The sequence below is a fragment of the Thalassophryne amazonica genome, chromosome 5 (genome assembly GCF_902500255.1).
Source record: "Thalassophryne amazonica chromosome 5, fThaAma1.1, whole genome shotgun sequence".
NCBI lineage: Eukaryota > Metazoa > Chordata > Actinopteri > Batrachoidiformes > Batrachoididae > Thalassophryne > Thalassophryne amazonica.
Genome location: NC_047107.1, coordinates 129,039,351 through 129,066,720, shown reverse-complemented (window position 1 = coordinate 129,066,720; position 27,370 = coordinate 129,039,351). Strand labels below are relative to the sequence as shown.

The following is a 27,370-nucleotide window of genomic DNA, read 5'->3' as shown; positions in this document are numbered from 1 at the left end:
CCTTTGTGTATTGACTGTTATCAGATTCTGTGATTGTCTGTATGTTCGTTGTGCACATTCACAACATTAAATTGTTACCTTTTGGCTCATCTATAGAACCTTTTCCTACCGTGGTCCGGCTCTTTGGAATGATCTACCTGCTGTTATTCGGCAGTCTGACACGGTGGAGATTTTTAAATCAAGACTGAAGACCCACTTTTTTAGACTGTCTTATCATTAATTTTTTAATCTGTTTGTGTTTGCTTTGTAATTTCTTTTTATTCTACTGTGTTTTATCTTTTAACTGTGCTTTTCTTGCTTTTAATTTTGAATTTAGATTAATTTGTGTTGTGAATTATGTGAAGCGCCTTGGTGCGACTTTGTCGTGATTTGGCGCTATATAAATTAATAAATTAAAAATTAAATTATCTATTGACCGTTCATTTGCGCCCCCTGTTGTGGGTCCGTGTCACTACACTTTCCCCAACAGAGGTGATGGTTTACTGGTTAACATGTTGGGCTTGAGTCCAGAAGATCATGGGTTCAAATCCCCGGCTGACTGGAAAATCACTAAGGGCCCTTGGGCAACACCTTTTATCCCCTATTGCTCCCAGTGTGTAGTGAGCGCCTTGTATGGCAGCACCCTGACATCGGGGTGAATGTGAGGCATTATTGTAAAGCGCTTTGAGCGTCTGATACAGATGGAAAAGCGCTATACGTATAAATGCAGTCCATTTACCATTTATTTATGTTATGACGAGTTATGTTGTCATATCGAGTTATGTCGAGTTATATCGAGTAATGTTATTTCAAGTTATGTCAATTATGTCGAGTTATTTTAAGTTATGTGGCGTTATGTCGAGTTATATCAACTTATGTCAAGTTACACCGAGTCATGTGGAGTTATATCGCGTTAGGTCAAGACTTGAGTGTTTACTTTGATCTCATAGTGAGCAGCTCTGATGTCATATGTTTCTGATTGGGTCTGAATGACTGCAATGAAACTGCTTCATTTTTGTTGTTACGCTCATTTTGCTTTATTGTTCATTGTGTTCTTTCACTCTCGGTCCCTGAAGTTCCTTTAGTCTTAGTTTTGTTCTGTTTATCACATTTATTGTATTATGCTTTAGTCACAGGTTTTGGTTATTATTTATCTTCTAGTGTTTCCGTTTGTTATTTATTGCATTTTCTGTTATCTCTGGTTTTGTGTGATCATTTTTTTTCTAGTTAGTCATTAGCCTGTTTGCCACTTTGTTATCATTAGTGTATCACTCATCTGTTTGGTTTTGATCATATGATGTTCTATGTTTGCCACCTGTGAGTTCTAGTTTAGTTGTTGCTTTTTATTTTCTTTGTATTTGCACTCTGTCTTTCACTGTAGTCATTAGTTGTTTTCTTTTATTCTTTAGCCACATGGTGAGTTCTGTCTTAGTTTTTTGCCTTTTATTTTCTGTGGTATTCAGTTCTTTTTGTCTCTGTTGGTTGTGGGTGGGGTCACTTGCACTCAGTTGTTTTGTCTGTCACACCCACCTGTCTTCCCTGTCTTGTCTGGCCACGCCCCTTCTAGAACTTTCCTCACACCTGCTTCTCATCACGCCCTGATTACTCTCCTGGTATTTAAGCCCTCACTGTCTCTATGTCCCCTACCAGTTTGTTGAACTTGTTTCACATACTCGCGTCCTTGTTGCTGTCCTGTTTGCCTCGTGTTTTTGACCTTGCTTGTTTTCTCTGACCTCCGCCACTCCATGATCCTGATCCCTGCTTGTTTGCTGACCTACAATTCTGCCTCTCGTCGAACTGTACCACCGCCCCGCTAACTGCCACACTGTGTACCGTACCTTTGCCTGTTATCTTGATAAAGCCTTTTTACCTTTACTCCTTTGCCTGCAAGTCTGCATCGTGTGTCTTACCTCCTTCTGTGCCACGCCACACTGTGTCTTACCTCCTGTGCCACGCCACACTCAGCCATATCAATCAAACACAGAAACACAAACTCTGTCCAGTGTCTCTGTAAAAACTGTCAAAAATGTTGCTTTGGTCTCTAAATTCATGACATTTATCTACAATTAAATGTCTAAATTTGTGATTTTACTTTTAACCATGCAGTAAGACGACTGAAGTAGCGGGACAACATCAAGTTCTTTAATATGTTCAAAGTTCTAAAGGATTCAGTCTGAGCAACTTTCACTGTGGCTCCACCCACCAGCTGTTAGCGCCCACCCCCCTACAGAATCTTTCAGTGTTCACATTCACAGTCACCCAATCACAGCACCAGTCCTTAAAACCTGGCCACGCCCCTGCAGGTGTCCAAACCACCACAACCAATTAGCTTCATGTGTTTAAAGAAGAACTTTCAGCTTCACCTTCATATGAACTTTCTAAAGAACCTCGTCCTGAAGGTCGCCGACAGCCTACAGGGCGGTCGCACCAACGCTGACGCTAGCAGCGGTGCTGGAAACTGATTAATAAGGGGATTTCTTGTAGGACACTTTGTAGCTAAGCATCACACGCGAGTGTCTTAAACTGCAAATACACCGTTCAGTTATTTAGTATTAATCAGGGCGACATTAAAAACTGTTAGCAGAGCACATGATGTGCTTACAAACACGCTTCAGGCCAGCTACATGCTAACGAGCCAACCTACCTAATCGCTTGCCAAAGTACTGACTGCCTGTTAGCTTAGTCGCTGCCTGAATAATAAGTTAAAAATGACTTAAAGGGAATCTATTTATACAACAGCAAACAATATTGTTTTCACTATAATTTTTTTTTATCATTTTATACTTTGATGTGGTATAATTTTATAAAATTTATTTACAGACTGCATGTGATTTGACATCAAAGTTCACTGGTTAAACTCAGAAAAATTTCTGCAAATTTATCAAGTGAATATTTCAACTCTGTGGCTGAATTGTGGTGAAATAAATAGAAATAAACTGAAATTTAGTCACAAAGTAGAAATGCTGAAATCACACTACGATTCTGTTCAAACGTAACATGGACGTTCGGGAAACAGGACGTGTTGTATTTATCATAAACGGCAAACAAAAACAAAGTTATGTGAAAGCCGAGATTCTGACAACTGAAACCGCACCAGGTGTCCGTTCATGTTTGTTAGCGTGATGCACTCAGAAAGAGGACGTAAATGAAAATGCACTTCCTGCTATGGTTAGCATCAAGTGTAAGGTTACGGTCGGAGTTAACATTCAGTCACATTCCCAAACTTTTGATGTTGAAGACGTTTTCCTGGGTGTGTCACATATGGTGTGGGAGGATTGCCGTGGTTACCATGACACCGCGGGTTGTGATTTGACATCTATAGAGTGACAGCTCGTGATGCGTTTCCACGATGTCCAAACGTCAGTTACTCTTTTGCTGATTCTATGATTTTCAGGAGCGCGCAGGACGCCGCTCAGCTTGTTTTGTCATTGTGACCTTTAACTGACCTCCAAGAAGGAACGCTGACCATACGGCCTCGTGGCTGTGATGGTTCCTGTGTACAGCTGATGGAAAACTCATAATTGCATGTCAGACACGTGAAACCTGAAGCGTGTGACATCGACAAATATCTAGTGAGCGCTGGCGCTTGCTGAGGCGGCGGCGAGCAGGCGGCTCGCCAGGCCTCAGAGGTGATGGTTAACGGTGCTGGTAGTGACATCTGATTTAGTCTGTGGCATCACAACCGTCTCCTGTGGTAATTTTGGGAGTGCACGGGATTGTGGGTGATGTAGTCCCATTAGAAGAGGGAGGCCTTCTTCTTCAGGTCGTTCCTCTTCCAGAGAGACAGACGGTCAAAGTCCTCCAGGGACATCCCAAAAACACTCAGGAACTCCTGTGGGGACAGGTGTCTCTGCAGGGACAGACAGCCCAGACAGTCCTTCAATCCCACACAAATTATTCATCCCAGGAATCAGAAAAATGAGTTCAATGCAAAGTTATTTTTATTAAACCACATATGTGCCAAACATTTAAAGCTGAATGAAAACCTACTTCAGTGCCCAAAACACCTGATCGGGACACGTGCTGTAAAAATATTTCAAATTTTTACAGCTCTGCCCCTTTATGTAGCTCTGCCTTTGAGCCTTTTTGCCTCATCCTCATCTTCAACCACTTATCCGGGTTCAGGTCGTGGGGGCAACAGCTCCAGCAGGAGACCCCAGACTTCCCTTTCCTGGGCCACATTGACCACCTGTGATTGGGGGATCCTGCGGTGTTTCCAGGCCAGTGTGGAGATATAATCTCTCCACCTAGTCCTGGGTCTTCCCCGGGGTCTCCTCCCAGATGGACGTGCCTGGAACACCTCCCTAGGGAGGCACCCAGGAGGCATCCTTACCAGATGCCCGAACCACCTCAGCTGGCTCCTTTCAACGAGAAGGAGCAGCTGCTCTACTCCGAGCTCCCCACAGATGACCAAACATCTCACCCTATCTCTAAGGGAGACACCAGCCACCCCGGCTTGTACCTGCGATCTAGTTCTTTGGGTCATGACCCAACCCTCCTGCACAGCCCCACTCCACTACGTTAAATTTATATTTATTTAACAGTGAATATAGTATTGTCTATCTGACTCCTTTACTTCTAACAGCAGTGTTTTTCTTTTCTTGTTCTTATTGTTTATGCACCAATAACACCACATCAATTTCCTTCTTTGTGTGAACTTACTTTGTAATAAATTCTGATTCTCATGACCACAGGTGAGAGTAGGAACGAAGACGTAGATCCAGAGCTTCGCCTTTTGGCTCAGCTCCATTTTCATCACAGCCTTTTTGCTTTCAATGTTCTTAAAGTTGCTTAATTGTAAAATATGTTTTGAAATGCTCCGTCCACACAGCATAACCCCAAACATTTATACTGAAAAAAAAAGATTTTTTTCATGAAAAAAATCTCTGTAAAAATCAATTCATTGGAAAACAAAATTATCTTGCAACAGTGAAAAAATAACTTTACGTTTCCTGCCTTCATGTTGTTTAGTGTATTTGGTGATTTATATTTATCTGTTCCAGAATCGTGCTGGACTCGTCTGTGTGGACGTGGTCGATATAACGATTAAAAACAAACAAACAACCCCATAAATTAACAATAAAGGTTTAAATGCTTTCAGGTTTGGATGAAATTTAAAAAGACATAGTTTTACCTCCAGTCTGGTTCTGTCCACACCCGGTGGCAGTTTGCTCCGCCCTCTGTGAGTCACCACCAGCATCTCATAGGGGTAGATCTACACACATCAATCAATCAATCAATCAATCAGTTGAAAGCAGCTGTCGGGTTTCTCCTTTGATCTGCCACTGCATCACGACAGGAAGTAAGTCTGATATAGACCGCGGGGCCTGTTCCCAGGATTCTGTAGCGGGAGGCGGATCAGGGTCGACCTCTCCACACTGGACGGGCTCAGAGTCAAAGTGGTCCCCAGTTACAGCTGGGTGGACTGGGGCTGGGCAGCTGAAGTGTTCTGTCTGAGGACTCAGACAGGTAGTGTGAGCTGGACTTGAACCCTAGTCTGCATATTTGGGTCCAGCTCCTGGTCCATCTGAGCCTCATGTCACTTCAGGCAATATCATTATTTTTTTCTTCTTTTTTGGTTGCTCCCACTTTTGCTCAGAGCCACCACAGTGGATCCAGTTTGGATCCAACTTGTGGATGTGGAACAGATATTACGCCACGCCTGCTTCCTAATTCAATGAGGGGCTTGAACCAGCAACCTTCTGTTTAGGAGCCAAAGGCCTCACACAGTCATCATCACAGTCACTGTAACAACAACTAAGAGCTGATTTATTTTAATTCATTTATTGTATATAGTTAAAAACAGTGAAAATCACCAAATTTAATTTCCAAACATTTTAAAAGTCAAAGAGCCTAAAATCCAAATGTGATCAAAATATAAATGCCTCATGAATATTCAATCAAATATCACTATCACTGAATGTGAATTTGTATTAAAGTATAGGCGTCACATACCTTATGGTCCAACATGCTTGGGAGAGAGTTTCCTCTGTCCATCCTGGAGTCTCCATTCTGAACAGCAAAACTTATTATTATTGTTATGATTATGTTTTTTTTTCCTGATGCATGCTTATTAATCATGGTGCCACATCCAGATTAAAAGTATTGTTCATTTAAAATAAAAATATATATACATTATTTCAGGGGATCTATTATTAAATCAGCTATAACTGAATTAATTTTCAGAAGGTTTCACTAAAACTGTGACGTAGGTTTTCTCTGAACATGTCCATGTGTTATCTTTGAAATAATGACAAACTACATTTAAAAAAATACTGTACCTGTAGAACTGTAGAATGAGAGAGAGACAGCAAGAGAGATTATTAATAAAACACAAAAATGTCAAAGGCAATAAACTGAATGAAAGTTATTCATTGACAGTGACATGAATGTAAACATTAATTTACATTTATTTGAGAAAAATTACCAAACATCACACAAAATAACAAAAAAATTGAAACAGGGTTGTCTTAGATGAGTGTTTTGCATGTAGGGGCTGCTGTCCTAATGCACTGAGCTGGGCTGATTTTTACTGTCTAGTGTTGTTTGCAGCAGTGGAACACAAACAGGGATTCAGTGTATTTTCTGTTTTGTTTAACTGTTGTCTTAGATGTACTGTTTTGCACATCTGGGCCACCATACTAATGTTGTGTGCAGCAGTGGAACACAAACAGGGATTCCGTGTGTTTTCTGTGTTGTCTTAGATGTGTTGTTTTGCACATCTGGGCCACTGTACTAATGTCACGCGCAGCAGTGTGATTCAGTGTGTTTTCTGTGTTGTCTAAGTGTTGTTTTAAATGTGGTGTTTTGCACATCTGGGCCACTGTACTAATGTTGTGTGCAGCTGTGGGATTCAGTGTGTTTTCTGTGTTGTCTTAGATGTGTTGTTTTGCATGTCTGGGTCACTGTACTAATGTCATGCCCAGCAGTGGGATTCAGTGTCTTTTCTGTGTTGTCTAAGTGTTATCTTAGATGTGTCGCAAGCCGCATTGGGATTCAGTGTGTTTTCTGTTGTCTTCAAGTTGCTTCCTGTGGCATCATGACAACGCAGGAATGTCTGAGTCAGGTGCACGCAGCAGGGGGCAGAGAGGAAGTGAGAACACAGCCTGCAGGTTCTCTGCACAGAGAAATCAGAGTGCACAGTGTGGCAGCCACACTGTGCACACTGTGCTACACTGCACACACTGTGCACAGCCCTGCTGCGCTCTGAGTTCTGTTCTACTTTATCTTTCCTCCTTTGACTGCAAGATGCGCGTGCACGAACAAACCATCCGTGAGTAAATGTGGAGATGTCTGCAGTTATACTTGATGTGGACATGTCCTGTCTCTGGCAGTCAGTCTGTGAGCAGGACTTATGTCCTTTTTGTCCTTTATTCAACAGAATGATGAGAGAGTCTGAGGAAAGAGTGAGGAACTGCAGCAGCCAGACAGGTTTTTTTTTCTTTCTTTTAACCCTCTGGGGTCTGAGGGCATTTTTTGGACAGTTCACTCTCCTGGTTTTATTATTGCTGTTAACAGCTCTCCCTGCATCCCACAATCAAGTTTTGTGTCTCTTTTTTTCAGGACAACCTGTTCTTTCATAATATATATGCTTTTGTTGTGTTTTATAAGTGCAATAAAGGTTTACAATCATAAATAACAAAGGAAAAAATAAAGTGGAAAATAATTTTACACACACATTTATTCAAAACACAGCAAACTATAATAAACAACTGTTTTGACACTTTATAAAGGTAATTTGAGGTCTTGTGTGAAAGACTGTACAACAAAAAAGTTAAAACAATAAACACAAATGCACATTTTGAACAATATATACAAAATGATCTGTGCATTTTTGTTTGTCTTCAACTCAAAGCAATTTCTGTCTGCTATTACACAAAGGTCACGTCACAAATTTCTTCTGTCTGACTGCAAGCAGCTTTCATTTCACACTTTGGCTCCTACAGTCTGAGGAGCGGTCCCTCTCCCTCATTCCATTGATATGGTAAACAGTGCTTTATGCCAGAGGGAGAGAGCCACAGAGTAATCCAGTAACATTCAAATGCAAACTAGTGGAGCAATCCTGATAGTTACACACTCTTTGTTTGAGCACGTGAGATTGTCATGCGAGGCTCTCCACCTGCTCCGTCTGCTTTCACTTCGCTGTGCGTAATGGCGCAGGGTGCATTGGAGGAGTTAGGGGGCTATTCAAACGGGGCAACTAGTAAGATATCACTCCTGAAAACGATCCTTGGCTTTTCACGTGAGGTAAATCTGCCCCACAATTGGATTTTGGAAAACCATGTGACAGTGAACCAATTCCAATTGGACACTCACATTGCACATGTCATCACACAGCTTCTATGAGGAGTACAAAGATGGCCGACGGTGGATCAAAAGGCCACAGAGTTAACTTTTCAGCAAAAAAAGTAAGTTTCTATCTCATATCATTAAAAATTTATTTATAATTTAGTAAAGCTTGGTCCCAGCCATCGTATAGGATGGCATCGGCCCCAGAGGGTTAATTATTCATATGTGCACACGCGAACAATCATCCGTGAGTGGACTGGAGATGACTGGATGTGGACATGTCCTGTCTCTGGCAATCATTCTGTGAGCAGGACTTTTATGGACTTTATTTAAAGACATTTGTGAGAGAAGAACGAGGAGCTGCAGCAGCTGTCAGGCTGCAATCAGCAGCATTTTTTTTTTTGTGCTCTTTTTGAGCATGTGGTTTTACTGCATTGTGTACACGGTATAAAAATAATCCTGCATGATTTATACCGCGGGAACAATGGAACACAGCAGGAATCATAAAGTGGCATCGGGTAATGTTGTATAGTGAGTGTGTGGCTTGCAGTCACATTGAGTACCGTCGCGTTGCTCTGACGTTGTGCTGAAACCACTTAATTTCTGCATTGAGCACAGGACACAAATAAATTTAAACGTGTAATTTTCTGGCATCCAATTCGCTTCGTCCTTTGCGTCCCTCGCGCTGTTGTGGCGTTGAGCTACATCATCTCAGCACTGGGTTGCTTCCACGTGGCATCATCATGATGCTACATGGCGCAAGTCAAAGTGGGCCCAGTGTGAAAGGGGCTTTAGATGTGGTGTTTTGCATGTCTGGGCCACCGTACAAATGTTGTGCGCAGCAGTGGGATTCAGTGTGTTTTCTGTGTTGTCTATGTGTTGTCTTAGATGTGTTGTTTTGCACATCCAGGCCACTGTACTAATGTCACATGGAGCAGTGGGATTCAGTGTGGTTTCTGTGTTGTCTTAGATGTGGTGTTTTGCACATCCAGGCCACTGTACTAATGTCACATGGAGCAGTGGGATTCAGTGTGTTTTCTGTGTTGTCTTAGATGTGGTGTTTTGCACATCCGGGCCACCGTACTAATGTCGCGTGCAGCAGTGGGATTCCGTGTGTTTTCTGTGTTGTCATAGATGTGGTGTTTTGCACATCTGGGCCACCGTACTAATACTAATGTCATGTGCAGCAGTGGGATTATGTTTGTTTTCTGTGTTGACTAAGTGTAGTCTTAGATGTGGTGTTTTGCAGGTCTGAGCCACTGTACAAATGTCACGTGAAGCAGTGGGATTACGTGTGTTTTCTGTGTTGTCAGTGTTGTTGTAGATGTGGCGTTTTGCACGTCTGGGCCACCATACTAATACTAATGTCACATGCAGCAGTGGGATTCAGTGTGCTTTCTGTGTTGTCAAAGTGTTGTCTTAGATGTGTTGTTTTGCACATCTGGGCCATCATACTTATACTAATGTCATGTGCAGCAGTGGGATTCAGTGTGTTTTCTGTGTTGTCTAAATTTTGTCTTAGATTGCACCTCTGGGCCACTGTACAATGTTGCATGCAGTAGTGGGATTCAGTGTGTTTTCTGTGTTGTCAAAGTGTTGTCTTAGATGTGGTGTTTTGCACACCTGGGCCACTGTACAAATGTCGCGCAGCAGTGGGATTACGTGTGTTTTCTGTGTTGTCAAAGTGTTGTTTTAGATGTGGCGTTTTGCACATTTGGCCCACCGTACTAATACTAATGTCACATGCAGCAGTGGGATTCAGTGTGCTTTCTGTGTTGTCAAAGTGTTGTCTTAGATGTGGTGTTTTGCACACCTGGGCCACTGTACAAATGTCGCGCAGCAGTGGGATTACGTGTGTTTTCTGTGTTGTCAAAGTGTTGTTTTAGATGTGGCGTTTTGCACATTTGGCCCACCGTACTAATACTAATGTCACATGCAGCAGTGGGATTCAGTGTGCTTTCTGTGTTGTCAAAGTCTTGTCTTAGATGTGTTGTTTTGCACGTGTGGGCCACCGTACTTATACTAAAGTCATGTGCAGCAGTGGGATTCAGTGTGTTTTCTGTGTTGTCAAAGTGTTGTTTTAGATGTGGCATTTTGCATGTCTGGGCCACCGTACTAATACCAATGTTGCGTGCAGCAGTGAGATTCAGTGTGTTTTCTGTGTTGTCTAAATGCTGTCTTAGATGTGGTGCTTTGCACGTCTGGGCCACTGTCCCGATGTCATGTGCAGCAGTGGGATTCAGTGTGTTTTCTGTGTTGTCAAAGTGTTGTCTTGGATGTATTGTTTTGCACATCTGGGCCACCGCAGTAGGTGCGTGCAGCAGTGGGATTCAGTGTGTTTTCTGTGTTGTCTAAGTGCTGTCATCGATGTGGTGTTTTGCACATCTGGGCCACCATACTAATGGCACGTGCAGCAGTGGGATTCAGTGTGCTTTCTTTGTTGTCTAAGTGTTGTCTTAGATGTGGTGTTTTGCACGTCTGGGCCACCGTTGTGGTTGCGTGCAGCAGTGGGATTCAGCGTGTTTTCTGTGTTGTCTAAGTGCTGTCATCGATGTGTTGTTTTGCACGTCTGGGCCACCGTGAGATCTAGTGTGTTTTGTGCCTTGTTGTACCTGCAGCTGTTCTGGAGCTGAATTCTGCTGACTGCAGCTGAAACAGAAACACTTTGGTCATTGTCAGAGTTCGATGATGTAAGTCTGCCTGTGACCAGACCGGGCGTTCAGCAGCACGTACCCGGGCCAGACCCGTTTTTGAGGACGCTGGCAAACCTGCGGTCTGGGAAGCATCGGGTGCTGCCTGCACGAGCTGCGTGGAGCCGGCGGGACCGCCTTGTAGGGATGAAGAGTGGGACTTTGGGCGGCTGCGGATTTCCAGCCACGCTGAGGAGGATCAGAACAACACGGTGATTGGGTGGATGTGGGAGGAGCACGTTATGTCTGAATGTGATGTCATGCAGCTGAAGGCCCCTTAATGGGCCGTTCCTGAAATCTGGGGGACCGGAGGAGTTCCTGTGGTGGAACCGTGCCTGAGAGCTTTTGAAACCAGAACTTGTTTGTAGGCTATATAGGACACTCTGGACCAGGTTCGGGGTTAGAACTGGGGACTGACTGATCCTACATCAATCAATCAATCAACTTTTTTCTTGTATAGCGCCAAATCACAACAAACAGTTGCCCCAAGGCGCTCCACATTGCAAGGCAAGGCCATACAATAATTATGAAACACAGTCTACGTCTAAAGCAACATAACCAAGGGATGGTCCAGGGTCACCCGATCCAGCCCTAACTATAAGCCTTAGCGAAAAGGAAAGTTTTAAGCCTAATCTTAAAAGTAGAGAGGGTATCTGTCTCCCTGATCTGAATTGGGAGCTGGTTCCACAGGAGAGGAGCCTGAAAGCTGAAGGCTCTGCCTCCCATTCTACTCTTACAAACCCTAGGAACTACAAGTAAGCCCGCAGTCTGAGAGCGAAGCGCTCTATTGGGGTGATATGGTACTACGAGGTCCCTAAGATAAGATGGGACCTGATTATTCAAAACCTTATAAGTAAGAAGAAGAATTTTAAATTCTATTCTAGCATTAACAGGAAGCCAATGAAGGGAGGCCAACACGGGTGAGATATGCTCTCTCCTGCTAGTCCCCGTCAGTACTCTAGCTGCAGCATTCTGAACCAACTGAAGGCTTTTTAGGGAACTTTTAGGACAACCTGATAATAATGAATTACAATAGTCCAGCCTAGAGGAAATAAATGCATGAATTAGTTTTTCAGCATCACTCTGAGACAAGACCTTTCTGATTTTAGAGATATTGCGTAAATGCAAAAAGGCAGTCCTACATATTTGTTTAATATGCGCTTTGAATGACATATCCTGATCAAAAATAACTCCAAGATTTCTCACAGTATTACTAGAGATCAGGGAAATGCCATCCAGAGTAACGATCTGGTTAGACACCATGCTTCTAAGATTTGTGGGGCCAAGTACAATAACTTCAGTTTTATCTGAGTTTAAAAGCAGGAAATTAGAGGTCATCCATGTCTTTATGTCTGTAAGACAATCCTGCAGTTTAGCTAATTGGTGCGTATCCTCTGGCTTCATGGATAGATAAAGCTGGGTATCATCTGCGTAACAATGAAAATTTAAGCAATACCGTCTAATAATACTGCCCAAGGGAAGCATGTATAAAGTGAATAAAATTGGTCCTAGCACAGAACCTTGTGGAACTCCATAATTAACTTTAGTCTGTGAAGAAGATTCCCCATTTACATGAACAAACTGTAATCTATTAGACAAATATGATTCAAACCACCGCAGCGCAATGCCTTTAATACCTATGACATGCTCTAATCTCTGTAATAAAATTTTATGGTCAACAGTATCAAAAGCAGCACTGAGGTCCAACAGAACAAGCACAGAGATAAGTCCACTGTCCGAAGCCATAAGAAGATCATTTGTAACCTTCACTAATGCCGTTTCTGTACTATGATGAATTCTAAAACCTGACTGAAACTCTTCAAATAGACCATTCCTCTGCAGGTGATCAGTTAGCTGTTTTACAACTACCCTCTCAAGAATCTTTGAGAGAAAAGGAAGGTTGGAGATTGGCCTATAATTAGCTAAGATAGCTGGGTCAAGTGATGGCTTTTTAAGTAATGGTTTAATTACTGCCACCTTAAAGGCCTGTGGTACATAACCAACTAACAAAGATAGATTGATCATATTTAAGATTGAAGCATTAAATAATGGTAGGACTTCCTTGAGCAGCCTGGCAGGAATGGGGTCTAATAAGCATGTTGATGGTTTGGATGAAGTAACTAATGAAAATAACTCAGACAGAACAATCGGAGAGAAAGAGTCTAACCAAATACCGGCATCACTGAAAGCAGCCAAAGATAACGATACATCTTTGGGATGGTTATGAGTAATTTTTTCTCTAATAGTCAAAATTTTGTTAGCAAAGAAAGTCATGAAGTCATTACTAGTTAAAGTTAATGGAATACTCAGCTCAATAGAGCTCTGACTCTTTGTCAGCCTGGCTACAGTGCTGAAAAGAAACCTGGGGTTGTTCTTATTTTCTTCAATTAGTGATGAGTAGAAAGATGTCCTAGCTTCACGAAGGGCTTTCTTATAGAGCAACAAACTCTTTTTCCAGGCTAAGTGAAGATCTTCTAAATTAGTGAGACGCCATTTCCTCTCCAACTTACGGGTTATCTGCTTTAAGCTACGAGTTTGTGAGTTATACCACGGAGTCAGACACTTCTGATTTAAAGCTCTCTTTTTCAGAGGAGCTACAGCATCCAAAGTTGTCTTCAATGAGGATGTAAAACTATTGACAAGATACTCTAACTCCCTTACAGAGTTTAGGTAGCTACTCTGCTCTGTGTTGGTATATGACATTAGAGAACATAAAGAAGGAATCATATCCTTAAACCTAGTTACAGCGCTTTCTGAAAGACTTCTAGTGTAATGAAACTTATTCCCCACTGCTGGGTAGTCCATCAGGGTAAATGTAAATGTTATTAAAAAATGATCAGACAAAAGGGAGTTTTCAGGGAATACTGTTAAGTCTTCTATTTCCATACCATAAGTCAGAACAAGATCTAAAATATGATTAAAGTGGTGGGTGGACTCATTTACTTTTTGAGCAAAGCCGATAGAGTCTAATAATAGATTAAATGCAGTGCTGAGGCTGTCATTCTCAGCATCTGTGTGGATGTTAAAATCGCCCACTATAATTATCTTATCTGAGCTAAGCACTAAGTCAGACAAAAGGTCTGAAAATTCACAGAGAAACTCACAGTAACGACCAGGTGGACGATAGATAATAACAAATAAAACTGGTTTTTGGGACTTCCAATTTGGATGGACAAGACTAAGAGACAAGCTTTCAAATGAATTAAAGCTCTGTCTGGGTTTTTGATTAATTAATAAGCTGGAATGGAAGATTGCTGCTAATCCTCCGCCCCGGCCCGTGCTACATCCACACCTTCATTAGTCCATGAGCCTAAACAACACTTAGAATCCAGCCTCAGTGTACTATGACCAACACAAAGGTATGGTGGCCATCCAGGGTTGCAGCTTTTGCCAGGTAGGAGTCAATGATGAATTACACAGAGGTCAACATTTAAAAATGCTCCAATCATATTGAAAACTACACTACATTATTTGTCTGATCATAAAGACTCCAACAGGTAGAGTCTGGATTATCTATGACTGAATGTTTTGGAGTTATGGGATAAAAACAGCAAAAATGGTGACAGAGGTCAATATCACTTTCTACAGGGGTCAAAGTCAAATTTTTGATACCCTGTGTAATTCCGCATTGACCCCTACCTGGTTAAAGCTGCCACCCTGGATGGCCACCATATAGGTGTGTAGGTCATGGTACACTGAGGCTGGACTGTAAAGGCCCCCTGACACTTGCACGACTTTGATTCACACAATGTTTCTGTGTAGGCTCTCAGTTGTCCAGGTGGTTTCCATAGTAGAGAAGCTTGAATCTTCGACTGGACTGGGTTGCTTGACGCGAGGACGTTTCGCTTCAAATCGCAGAAGCTTCCTCAGCTAAAATTCTTGCTCTGGTAGTCAGACTTCTGTCTTGACTCTTGTAGAGAAGAATGTGTTGTCAAAGTGTTGTCTTAGATGTGGTACAATAGAGAAGAATTCTTCTCTATTGCTGCAGAAAACGATGTGCGCACTTGCACGCACTTCGTCGTGATGATCCCACCCGCTGTGTTCCCAGCTGGACGGCGCACTTTCTTCCACCGGCTGCCACGCGCTGTGTGCTGGACGCTGCGTATATAAAATAATTATTTTGTAGCAGAGTAATCATTTTCTCTGCAAGTTGGCTGCTGAAAACGGCTCTAATCGCTTCCTGAATCACAGAGGAGCGCTCCAGCAGCAGCCGTTCGCGTGAGAAACCCTTTGGAGCCGTCGAAAAAGGTCATCAGTTGTCATGTTTACGTTGTCATGGCTTGGTAAAACAGTTGCATGTTCTTTCTTTCTTGTCTGCAGCTGTAAAGATATGTTTATGATAGATTTAACATCTCGTTATAATCGTTCAGACGAGCTGCGCTCTGATGTGACGCGCTGACGCAACCAATCGCTCTGTTCACTTCTTTACTCCACTTGACGAGCTGCACGTCGTGTTGACGAGCTGATCGCGCCACACTGCGCAACATTTATGCGTGAAAGATTTTTTTTGAACATTTCAAAATTCTCTTTGCATGCACCGGCGCCTCTCACATTCAGTCTCCACTCGTTAAAGACGAGTTTACTCTCCTGCACGACACAGTGCATGCACGTGTCAGGGCGCCTTAAGTGTTTGTCCCCTTAAACTCGGCCCGTGGACGACTTCCTGTCTGAAGATACTTCCAGCAGGAGGTTGTTAACTTTAAAACTCATTGTTCAGGATGTTTTGTCACTTTTAAACATTTGAATGTTCTGTAGAAAACTAAACTTTAAAATACTCACATTCACATCAGACTGTGTCATTAACAAGCTAAATCAGCGTGACTGTTAGCTTCATGCATATAACAAACAAAATCATTTGGAGTGATCACACAGGGGGTCACGCCCCCGAGGCTGTGACACTAAAGGTCACGGCGGGGCATTCGTACCGGTGTTGTGGCTGCGGTCTGGCAGCGAGCGAGTTTTCCTCCTCAGAGGAGTTGCAGATTTGTCCAGCTCCTCCTTCAAGATGATTTTTCCCAGATTTGACTGAATCTGTCAGGAGAAAATAACAAATAAACAAAAATAAATAATAATAAAAACAATGAGTGATAGAGTGAATTTTTCCCACCTGCAGAAGGTGGAGAAAGTATTAATGGGTCAACGTGTGGGTCCAATTTTACACCAAAAGAATTTAAAACATTATATATTTTTTATTTATTTGTACTTAATTTTTTTATTTCAAATACAAATTAATCATAATTACTTTTTCATTATATTTAATCAACCAATTTATAAAGAAAAACCTTTTATTTTGTCATTACTTTTACATTGTAGCCCAAATGAAAAAGAGATTTACTGCATAAACAAAAGAATAAAATAATTAATTCAGTTGATTCTTTAGTTTATTCACTTTCAGTTTATTAAAAGTCACAAAGTTTAAAAGGATGTGGCTCCGCCCCCCGTCGGTCCTGGACTCGTACCTTGTTCAGTTCTTGTTTCTGAAGCGCTCTGAGTCCCCAAACTTCATCACCCTGCTCACCATCCTCCTCTGGCTCCTCCTGCTCCTTCTTCTTCCACTCCTTCTCTGGAGGAGGACAACAAGAAGGAAAGGAGAAGAGATGAGGAAACAGGAAAGGAAAAGATACAAAGGTAGAAGAGGAGACAAAAGGAAAGAAGAGAAGGAAGGTGGGAAGAGGAGAGAAGAAGCAAAGAGGACAATGATGCATTCTGATGAAGTCTCATATTTACCACCTTTTTAAAATGTCCTGAACGCAGCATGAGCTGAGGGAGTGTGTGTGTGTGTGTGTGTGTGTGGTGGGTCATACCAACAACAACCAGGGAGGGGGGGCAGGGCCAGTAGTCCGTCTCTATCTTGGAGGGGATGTTGGGATCAGGGGGCTGACCTGCCGGGAATTTGGACGACTCGATGATCAGATCCTCAATGTGTTTCCCCTGAGGGACTGCAGAGGGCAACGCATCTGTGCACGCACACGCACACACACACACGCGCACACACACACACACACACTGTTTGTGAAACAAAGCAGTGCACTTGCTAATCTGGTTCCCCCATAACATAGTCATCATTTCACCATTTTAACCCGTGTTGATCTAAAACTGAGGTGTGGTCGGTGCACAGTGAACGGTGACCTTTAACCGTCCCAAATGTGGCCCACTCACAAGGAGAACAAGTTGCAGTTCCTTGACTGGCCACATGACACTGGTTACAAAAGTGAGGAGGTTCCCTTTGAAATCCATGTTAAAATGTCCACCGTTAGCGCAGAAATAAACAAAATAAACATGTTTACAGCCTGGATCATTTTAGTTATGCAGAATTAGGGGAGTGGCCACTTTGAATGACAGTGAGCTGTTGTGTGTGTGTGTGGGGGGGCTGTGTCTGTCATTTTAAACATGTTATTATTAGTATCTGTCATAATATTAGCCGTGTGGCTATATATCCTAACAGGTCACGTAGGACAGTGGTGTCCAAAGTATTCCAGACAGGGCCAAGACGGTGCAGGTTTTCCTTGCAGCCACTGACTCCAGCAGGTGATTTTACTGATTAATGCCACTTTGAGCAGATGGAATCAGTTAAAGATGGATGAATCAATACAGTTTAAGGTGCCCACATGGCACATGTGTCCATGTATGGTTACATCACAGAAGAAACACAAACCACTTTCTTCTCTGCATCGTGAGGCTCTTGGCAGGTGGACCATCCATCCATCGTCCACCAGTGCAAATGATGTGTAAACCAGATGAGCTGTGAGCTACAGTTACATGCCGAGACCTTAGATCCAATCTACGAGAGCTGACACGAGGTTTGAGACACGGAACTGACAGCTTGAGATTCATGAAATCTCCCAGAAACAAACAAGTGGCATGAGGTCAGATAGACCGAAGACTCTGTGACACAGAAAAACTGGCATCTGCTCTGGGCAGACAGAAGGGTCTGAGTGACAGATGACAGCTCAGTGTGCAGTAAACAGATCCACCCACGTGGTATTAGGATCACAGCTCAAGTGGATTCGAGATTAACAACTGTAACAAGACTGCAGGTTGTATTTAACCAGACCTCCATCAGGTAAAGATTAGATTAGATTAGATTAGCTAGAACTTTATTGATTCCTAGGGAAGACTCTCCCAGGGAAAATAAGGTTCCAGCAGCATTGTATAGCAGCACACAGGGTAAGAAGCACACAGAGTATCAAAAGTGAAAAAAAGAAAAACAAGTTGCAAATATAAATACCACACATACTGATCAATACTAGTTTACTGGCTCCTACTGTTCCTCTCATTCCTGTCCTCTGTCTTCCTGTTACCCCTCCTCCCCCTCAGTGAGGAGTCGTACAGTCTGATGGTCTGAGGGACAAAGGAGTTTTTCAGTCTGTTGGTCCTGCACTTGGGAAGGAGCAGTCTGTGGCTGAAGAGGCTCCTCTAGTCGCCGATGACGGTGTGCAGAGGCTGACTGGCATCGTCCATAATGTCCAGCAGTTTGTCCAGTGTTCTCTTCTCTGCCACCGTCACCAGAGAGTCCAGCTTCATGCCAACCACAGAGCCAGCCCGCCTGATCAATTTGTACAGCATGGATATGTCCTTCTTGGATGTGCAGCCCCCCCATGGCACCACAGTGTAAAAGAGGACGCTGGTTACTACGGACTGGTAGAACATTCATTGGCGTTTCCTGCAGATGTTAAACCACCGGAGCCTCCTCAGGAAGTCCAGCCTGCTCTGTCCCTTCCTGTACAGGTGGTTGGTACTGGTCGTCCAGTCCAGTTTGCTGTCCAGCCACAGCCCGAGGTTCCGCCTCTGTTGTCCTTGAAGCATCCAACAATGACTATGTCATCTGCAAACATCTGGATGTGACACAGCTCAGAGTTGTAGCAGAAGTCAGAGGTGTACAGGGTGAAGAGAAGAGGGGCCAGCACCGTGCCCTGGGGTGCACCGCTGATGCTGATCACAGTGTCAGATGCAGTGCCCCTCAGCCTTACATACTGCGGCCTGTTGGTGAGGTAGCTGACACACAAATCACAACAAAGCTGCCTCAAGGTACTTCACACAAGTAAGTTCTAACTTTATCAACTCCCAAAGCAAGAACACAGGCAACAGTGGTTAAAAAAAACTCCCTCTGATGATTTGAGGAAGAAACCTCAAGCAGACCAGACTCAAAGGGGTGACCCTGTGCTTGGGCCATGATATAGACACAATTAACAATACAAATAAACAGGAAATGTTGTCGGTGCACAGGACAGGAGGGTTTCAGAAACAGACACCCATCTCTGGATGGAGCTGCATCTCAAACAGAGAGAAAAACAGAATCAGACATCAGAAAGACAACAAATACAGTATAATTTATCAGCATTAAACAACAAGAAAAACAGAAGAAATACTAAGGTGATCACCGGCCACTAGCCCTAAGCTTCACTAAAAGACCCAGAAATTAGATAAAGTTGAGGTCGCGGCACGCTGTGTTTACTAATAAAATGAATTAAAAGAGTAAAAAGCATAGTAACATACTATACCAGTATGCTAGTCATATGAAAGGGAAAACAAGTGCGTCTTAAGTCTTGTTGGAGCAGTATGTCTCATGGCTAACAACACTTACAACCAGAAATGAAAACACTCATATGTTTAAGTACGGGAGTCAATGTCACAGATATACTGCGGTAAAAACATGGAGAAACCGTAACGCTGTGAAACCTCAGACCTTCCGTAGTTAATCACCAAAGTGCTGACGTGAGCTGTCGCTGTGGCATTTACATTTGTGAACTTTGACATGGGGACTCACACTGAGCAGAGTAAAGACAAACCACAAGACGCCCCACTGAGTCACGTAATTCAACGGCAAACATGATTTTACTGATAAGGCTGTTTTGGATTAGCAGCTATCACATTAGCTAGCCATGACATGCTCTAGGCAGGGGCGGACATATGGGACTTGACTACATCCGGGTCTTTGGTAACATAGCGATCTGAAGGGCCGGTGAAAACACACAGGTTTTCTATGTTGTTTACGTACATACGGCAGCAAATTACTAAAACTTTGATAACAAGCTGATGAAAATTCGCTACTCTAACATGGTAAGTAACATGAACGGCAGTGAACACGATGCTTGTTTTCACTGACACACTGTTTGTGGTCACATGACCGATGGGCTAAGTCGTAGTGCCGCCTGTAGCAATAAGTTAGCGTCGAACTGAACGTAACCATCCAGTCGTCAGAGGTTGGAGGAACCTGGTTGGTACAAAGACCATGTTAGTGTGTGTATTAGCTGGTTAGCTAGCTGAGTCCAGTTCACTAGAGTGGCTGCTACGCTACATTGGCTATTTAGCCTTTAGCTCGCGTGTGCACATGTTGTTTTCTAATATGTTGTCCATTAGGTGATCAATGTTCAAATAATTTAATCCTGCAGTTCCAGTATTTAGAAACAGAGCAAGATGATGCCTTCAGGGACTGTCAGAAATGACAGAAATATTATGATGTGAGTGTAATTCACCTTGTTTGTAGATGGGAGGCTTCTTGTAGATGTTTGTGCCATTTTCTAAAAGAAAACAAACAGACGTGGCTCCTGTTAACATAGGATGAAAACTAATGAAGGAGGAGGTAAAGTTGAAGGCAAGGAGTATTTACGGGGTCTGTGGAAGTGCTGCACGACGCTCTTGAGACAGGACGAGTGTGTCTGCATGGTGTTCAGCGTGTGTGGAGTGGGCGGTGTGCTTGCGCTGTGCGTTCGGCACGTCTGGACAGTGGAACTAGAGGAGGAACCTCCAGGAGACCGGTTCTCCAGCCACTCCTTGGGCTCCTTGGGGAGAAGGTTCTGTGAGTAAGTAGAGGGCGGTCAGTTAGGAATGGAGGGGCTGAGTGTGGAAATGTGTGAACCCAGAGTGAGGGAGAAGGTCTTACCACTGGGGAGGGAGGAGGAGAGATGGAGCGAGGAGACAAAGACCTCTGCAGGATGGAAAAAAAGACATTAAAGACGTCAACAAACCAAACAAACCTACAAACTTTAGAAACTGAGCCAAAAACAACCAGAGGGCATCATAACACTTAAATATTGTCCGGAGTGCCTGGAATACCTTCATTATGTACTTCACACAATCGCCACGAGGGGGCATTTCAAAGACGAAGAATATACTTCACTCTACATGTGTGCGTATTATATAGATTTTCCCGAAAGATCGCATGCCATTTATTGGGTCACAGGACACCTCACTTACACATGGGACACCTCACTTACACATGGGACACCACAGTTACACACGGGACACTGCACTTACACACGGGATACCTCACTTACACACGGGATACCTCACTTACACACGGGATACCTCACTTACACACGGGACACCACAGTTACACATGGGACACCACAGTTACACACGGTACACCTCACTTACACACGGGACACCTCACTTACACACGGGACACCACAGTTACACATGGGACACCACAGTTACACACGGGACACCTCACTTACACACGGGACACCTCACTTACACATGGGACACCTCACTTACACATGGGACACCACAGTTACACACGAGATACAACACTTACACACGGGATACAACACTTAAACACGGGATACCTCACTTAAACATGGGATACCTCACTTACACACGGGACACCACACTTAAACATGGGATACCTCACTTACACACGGGACACCACACTTACACACGGGACACCACACTTAAACATGGGGTACCTCACTTACACACGGGACACCACACTTAAACATGGGGTACCTTACTTACACACGGGACACCACACTTAAACATGGGGTACCTTACTTACACACGGGATACCTCACTTACACACGGGACACCACACTTAAACATGGGGTACCTCACTTACACACGGGACACCACACTTAAACATGGGGTACCTCACTTACACACGGGACACCACACTTAAACATGGGGTACCTCACTTACACATGGGACACCACACTTACACACGGGATACCTCACTTACACACGGGACACCAAACGTACACACGGGACACCACACTTACACACGGGATACCTCACTTACACACGGGACACCACACTTACACACGGGACACCACACTTACACACGGGACACCGCACTTACACACGGGATACCACACTTACACACGGGACACTGCACTTACACACGGGATACCACACTTAAACATGGGATACCTCACTTACACACGGGACACCACACTTACACACGGGATACCTCACTTACACACTGGACCCCACACTTAAACATGGGGTACCTCACTTACACACGGGACACCACACTTAAACACGGGATACCTCACTTAAACATGGGATACCTCACTTAAACATGGGATACCTCACTTACACACGGGACACCACACTTAAACACGGGATACCTCACTTACACACTGGACCCCACACTTAAACATGGGGTACCTCACTTACACACGGGACACCACACTTAAACACGGGATACCTCACTTAAACATGGGATACCTCACTTAAACATGGGATACCTCACTTACACACGGGACACCACACTTAAACATGGGATACCTCACTTACACACGGGACACCACACTTAAACATGGGATACCTCACTTACACACGGGACACCACACTTAAACACGGGATACCTCACTTACACACGGGACACCACACTTAAACACGGGATACCTCACTTACACACGGGACACCACACTTAAACATGGGATACCTCACTTACACACGGGATACCTCACTTACACACGGGATACCTCACTTACACACGGGACACCACAGTTACACACGGGACACCTCACTTACACACGGGACACCTCACTTACACATGGGACACCACAGTTACACACGAGATACAACACTTACACACGGGATACAACACTTAAACATGGGGTACCTTACTTACACACGGGATACCTCACTTACACACGGGACACCACACTTAAACATGGGGTACCTCACTTACACACGGGACACCACACTTAAACATGGGGTACCTCACTTACACATGGGACACCACACTTACACACGGGATACCTCACTTACACACGGGACACCAAACTTACACACGGGACACCACACTTACACACGGGATACCTCACTTACACACGGGACACCACACTTACACACGGGACACTGCACTTACACACGGGATACCACACTTACACACGGGACACTGCACTTACACACGGGATACCACACTTAAACATGGGATACCTCACTTACACACGGGACACCACACTTACACACGGGATACCTCACTTACACACTGGACCCCACACTTAAACATGGGGTACCTCACTTACACACGGGACACCACACTTAAACACGGGATACCTCACTTAAACATGGGATACCTCACTTAAACATGGGATACCTCACTTACACACGGGACACCACACTTAAACATGGGGTACCTCACTTACACACGGGACACCACACTTAAACACGGGATACCTCATTTAAACATGGGATACCTCACTTAAACATGGGATACCTCACTTACACACGGGACACCACACTTACACACGGGACACCACACTTACACACGGGACACTGCACTTACACACGGGATACCACACTTACACACGGGACACTCAATCAATCAATCAATCAATCAATTTTTTTTATATAGCGCCAAATCACAACAAACAGTTGCCCCAAGGCGCCTTATATTGTAAGGCAAGGCCATACAACAATTATGTAAAACCCCAACGGTCAAAACGACCCCCTGTGAGCAAGCACTTGGCTACAGTGGGAAGGAAAAACTCCCTTTTAACAGGAAGAAACCTCCAGCAGAACCAGGCTCAGGGAGGGGCAGTCTTCTGCTGGGACTGGTTGGGGCTGAGGGAGAGAACCAAGAAAAAGACATGCTGTGGAGGGGAGCAGAGATCGATCACTAATGATTAAATGCAGAGTGGTGCATACAGAGCAAAAAGAGAAAGAAACAGTGCATCATGGGAACCCCCCAGCAGTCTACGTCTATAGCAGCATAACTAAGGGATGGTTCAGGGTCACCTGATCCAGCCCTAACTATAAGCTTTAGCAAAAAGGAAAGTTTTAAGCCTAATCTTAAAAGTAGAGAGGGTGTCTGTCTCCCTGATCTGAATTGGGAGCTGGTTCCACAGGAGAGGAGCCTGAAAGCTGAAGGCTCTGCCTCCCATTCTACTCTTACAAACCCTAGGAACTACAAGTAAGCCTGCAGTCTGAGAGCGAAGCGCTCTATTGGGGTGATATGGTACTACGAGGTCCCTAAGATAAGATGGGACCTGATTATTCAAAACCTTATAAGTAAGAAGAAGAATTTTAAATTCTATTCTAGAATTAACAGGAAGCCAATGAAGAGAGGCCAATATGGGTGAGATATGCTCTCTCCTTCTAGTCCCCGTCAGTACTCTAGCTGCAGCATTTTGAATTAACTGAAGGCTTTTTAGGGAACTTTTAGGACAACCTGATAATAATGAATTACAATAGTCCAGCCTAGAGGAAATAAATGCATGAATTAGTTTTTCAGCATCACTCTGAGACAAGACCTTTCTGATTTTAGAGATATTGCGTAAATGCAAAAAAGCAGTCCTACATATTTGTTTAATATGCGCTTTGAATGACATATCCTGATCAAAAATGACTCCAAGATTTCTCACAGTATTACTAGAGGTCAGGGTAATGCCATCCAGAGTAAGGATCTGGTTAGACACCATGTTTCTAAGATTTGTGGGGCCAAGTACAATAACTTCAGTTTTATCTGAGTTTAAAAGCAGGAAATTAGAGGTCATCCATGTCTTTATGTCTGTAAAACAATCCTGCAGTTTAGCTAATTGGTGTGTGTCCTCTGGCTTCATGGATAGATAAAGCTGGGTATCATCTGCGTAACAATGAAAATTTAAGCAATACCGTCTAATAATACTGCCTAAGGGAAGCATGTATAAAGTAAATAAAATTGGTCCTAGCACAGAACCTTGTGGAACTCCATAATTAACTTTAGTCTGTGAAGAAGATTCCCCATTTACATGAACAAATTGTAATCTATTAGACAAATATGATTCAAACCACCGCAGCGCAGTGCCTTTAATACCTATGGCATGCTCTAATCTCTGTAATAAAATTTTATGGTCAACAGTATCAAAAGCAGCACTGAGGTCTAACAGAACAAGCACAGAGATGAGTCCACTGTCCGAGGCCATAAGAAGATCATTTGTAACCTTCACTAATGCTGTTTCTGTACTATGATGAATTCTAAAACCTGACTGAAACTCTTCAAATAGACCATTCCTCTGCAGATGATCAGTTAGCTGTTTTACAACTACCCTTTCAAGAATTTTTGAGAGAAAAGGAAGGTTGGAGATTGGCCTATAATTAGCTAAGATAGCTGGGTCAAGTGATGGCTTTTTAAGTAATGGTTTAATTACTGCCACCTTAAAAGCCTGTGGTACATAGCCAACTAACAAAGATAGATTGATCATATTTAAGATCGAAGCATTAAATAATGGTAGGGCTTCCTTGAGCAGCCTGGTAGGAATGGGGTCTAATAAACATGTTGATGGTTTGGATGAAGTAACTAATGAGAATAACTCAGACAGAACAATCGGAGAGAAAGAGTCTAACCAAATACCGGCATCACTGAAAGCAGCCAAAGATATCGATACGTCTTTGGGATGGTTATGAGTAATTTTTTCTCTAATAGTTAAAATTTTGTTAGCAAAGAAAGTCATGAAGTCATTACTAGTTAAAGTTAATGGAATACTCAGCTCAATAGAGCTCTGACTCTTTGTCAGCCTGGCTACAGTGCTGAAAAGAAACCTGGGGTTGTTCTTATTTTCTTCAATTAGTGATGAGTAGAAAGATGTCCTAGCTTTACGGAGGGCTTTTTTATAGAGCAAAAGACTCTTTTTCCAGGCTAAGTGAAGATCTTCTAAATTAGTGAGACGCCATTTCCTCTCCAACTTACGGGTTATCTGCTTTAAGCTACGAGTTTGTGAGTTATACCACGGAGTCAGACACTTCTGATTTAAAGCTCTCTTTTTCAGAGGAGCTACAGCATCCAAAGTTGTCTTCAATGAGGATGTAAAACTATTGACGAGATACTCTATCTCCCTTACAGAGTTTAGGTAGCTACTCTGCACTGTGTTGGTATATGGCATTAGAGAACATAAAGAAGGAATCATATCCTTAAACCTAGTTACAGCGCTTTCTGAAAGACTTCTAGTGTAATGAAACTTATTCCCCACTGCTGGGTAGTCCATCAGAGTAAATGTAAATGTTATTAAGAAATGATCAGACAGAAGGGAGTTTTCAGGGAATACTGTTAAGTCTTCTATTTCCATACCATAAGTCAGAACAAGATCTAAGATATGATTAAAGTGGTGGGTGGACTCATTTACTTTTTGAGCAAAGCCAATAGAGTCTAATAATAGATTAAATGCAGTGTTGAGGCTGTCATTCTCAGCATCTGTGTGGATGTTAAAATCGCCCACTATAATTATCTTATCTGAGCTAAGCACTAAGTCAGACAAAAGGTCTGAAATTCACAGAGAAACTCACAGTAACGACCAGGTGGACGATAGATAATAACAAATAAAACTGGTTTTTGGGACTTCCAATTTGGATGGACAAGACTAAGAGACAAGCCTTCAAATGAATTAAAGCTCTGTCTGGGTTTTGGATTAATTAATAAGCTGGAATGGAAGATTGCTGCTAATCCTCCGCCCCGGCCCGTGCTACGAGCATTCTGACAGTTAGTGTGACTCGGGGGTGTTGACTCATTTAAACTAACATATTCATCCTGCTGTAACCAGGTTTCTGTTAGGCAGAATAAATCAATATGTTGATCAATTATTATATCATTTACCAACAGGGACTTAGAAGAGAGAGACCTAATGTTTAATAGACCACATTTAACTGTTTTAGTCTGTGGTGCAGTTGAAGGTGCTATATTATTTTTTCTTTTTGAATTTTTATGCTTAAATAGATTTTTGCTGGTTATTGGTAGTCTGGGAGCAGGCACCGTCTCTACGGGGATGGGGTAATGAGGGGATGGCAGGGGGAGAGAAGCTGCAGAGAGGTGTGTAAGACTACAACTCTGACACTGCACTTACACACGGGATACCACACTTAAACATGGGATACCTCACTTACACACGGGACACCACACTTACACACGGGATACCTCACTTACACACTGGACCCCACACTTAAACATGGGGTACCTCACTTACACACGGGACACCACACTTAAACACGGGATACCTCATTTAAACATGGGATACCTCACTTAAACATGGGATACCTCACTTACACACGGGACACCACACTTAAACACGGGATACCTCACTTACACACTGGACCCCACACTTAAACATGGGGTACCTCACTTACACACGGGACACCACACTTAAACACGGGATACCTCACTTAAACATGGGATACCTCACTTAAACATGGGATACCTCACTTACACACGG

General features: G+C 43.3%; 1 protein-coding gene and 1 long non-coding RNA gene across 3 annotated transcripts in view; one reads left to right on the top strand and one right to left on the bottom strand.

The window, feature by feature from the left end:
- Window positions 1-1,088: 1,088 nt before the first annotated feature.
- The window catches only part of LOC117511327 (dematin-like), a 48,306-nt gene continuing 22,024 nt past the window's right edge, over window positions 1,089-27,370 (bottom strand). Inside the window, exons 6-17 of one of the 2 annotated variants that reach the window (XM_034171357.1) lie at window positions 20,842-20,886; window positions 20,569-20,755; window positions 20,435-20,479; window positions 16,763-16,915; window positions 16,418-16,521; window positions 15,884-15,989; window positions 11,002-11,147; window positions 10,881-10,917; window positions 6,261-6,268; window positions 5,935-5,991; window positions 5,114-5,194; window positions 1,089-3,829 (exon numbers count right to left, since the gene is read on the bottom strand). In XM_034171357.1, coding sequence (XP_034027248.1) covers window positions 3,716-3,829; window positions 5,114-5,194; window positions 5,935-5,991; window positions 6,261-6,268; window positions 10,881-10,917; window positions 11,002-11,147; window positions 15,884-15,989; window positions 16,418-16,521; window positions 16,763-16,915; window positions 20,435-20,479; window positions 20,569-20,755; window positions 20,842-20,886 — 1,083 coding nt within the window. In that variant the 3' untranslated portion in view covers window positions 1,089-3,715. Of the gene's footprint in view, window positions 3,830-5,113; window positions 5,195-5,934; window positions 5,992-6,260; window positions 6,269-10,880; window positions 10,918-11,001; window positions 11,148-15,883; window positions 15,990-16,417; window positions 16,522-16,762; window positions 16,916-20,434; window positions 20,480-20,568; window positions 20,756-20,841; window positions 20,887-27,370 lie in introns of those variants that run through there. The other variant, XM_034171358.1, reaches the window with a different exon arrangement.
- On the top strand, window positions 8,698-10,504 carry LOC117511329. The gene is made up of 2 exons (XR_004560931.1): window positions 8,698-9,379; window positions 9,828-10,504. It is a non-coding gene; the product is annotated as an uncharacterized LOC117511329 (long non-coding RNA).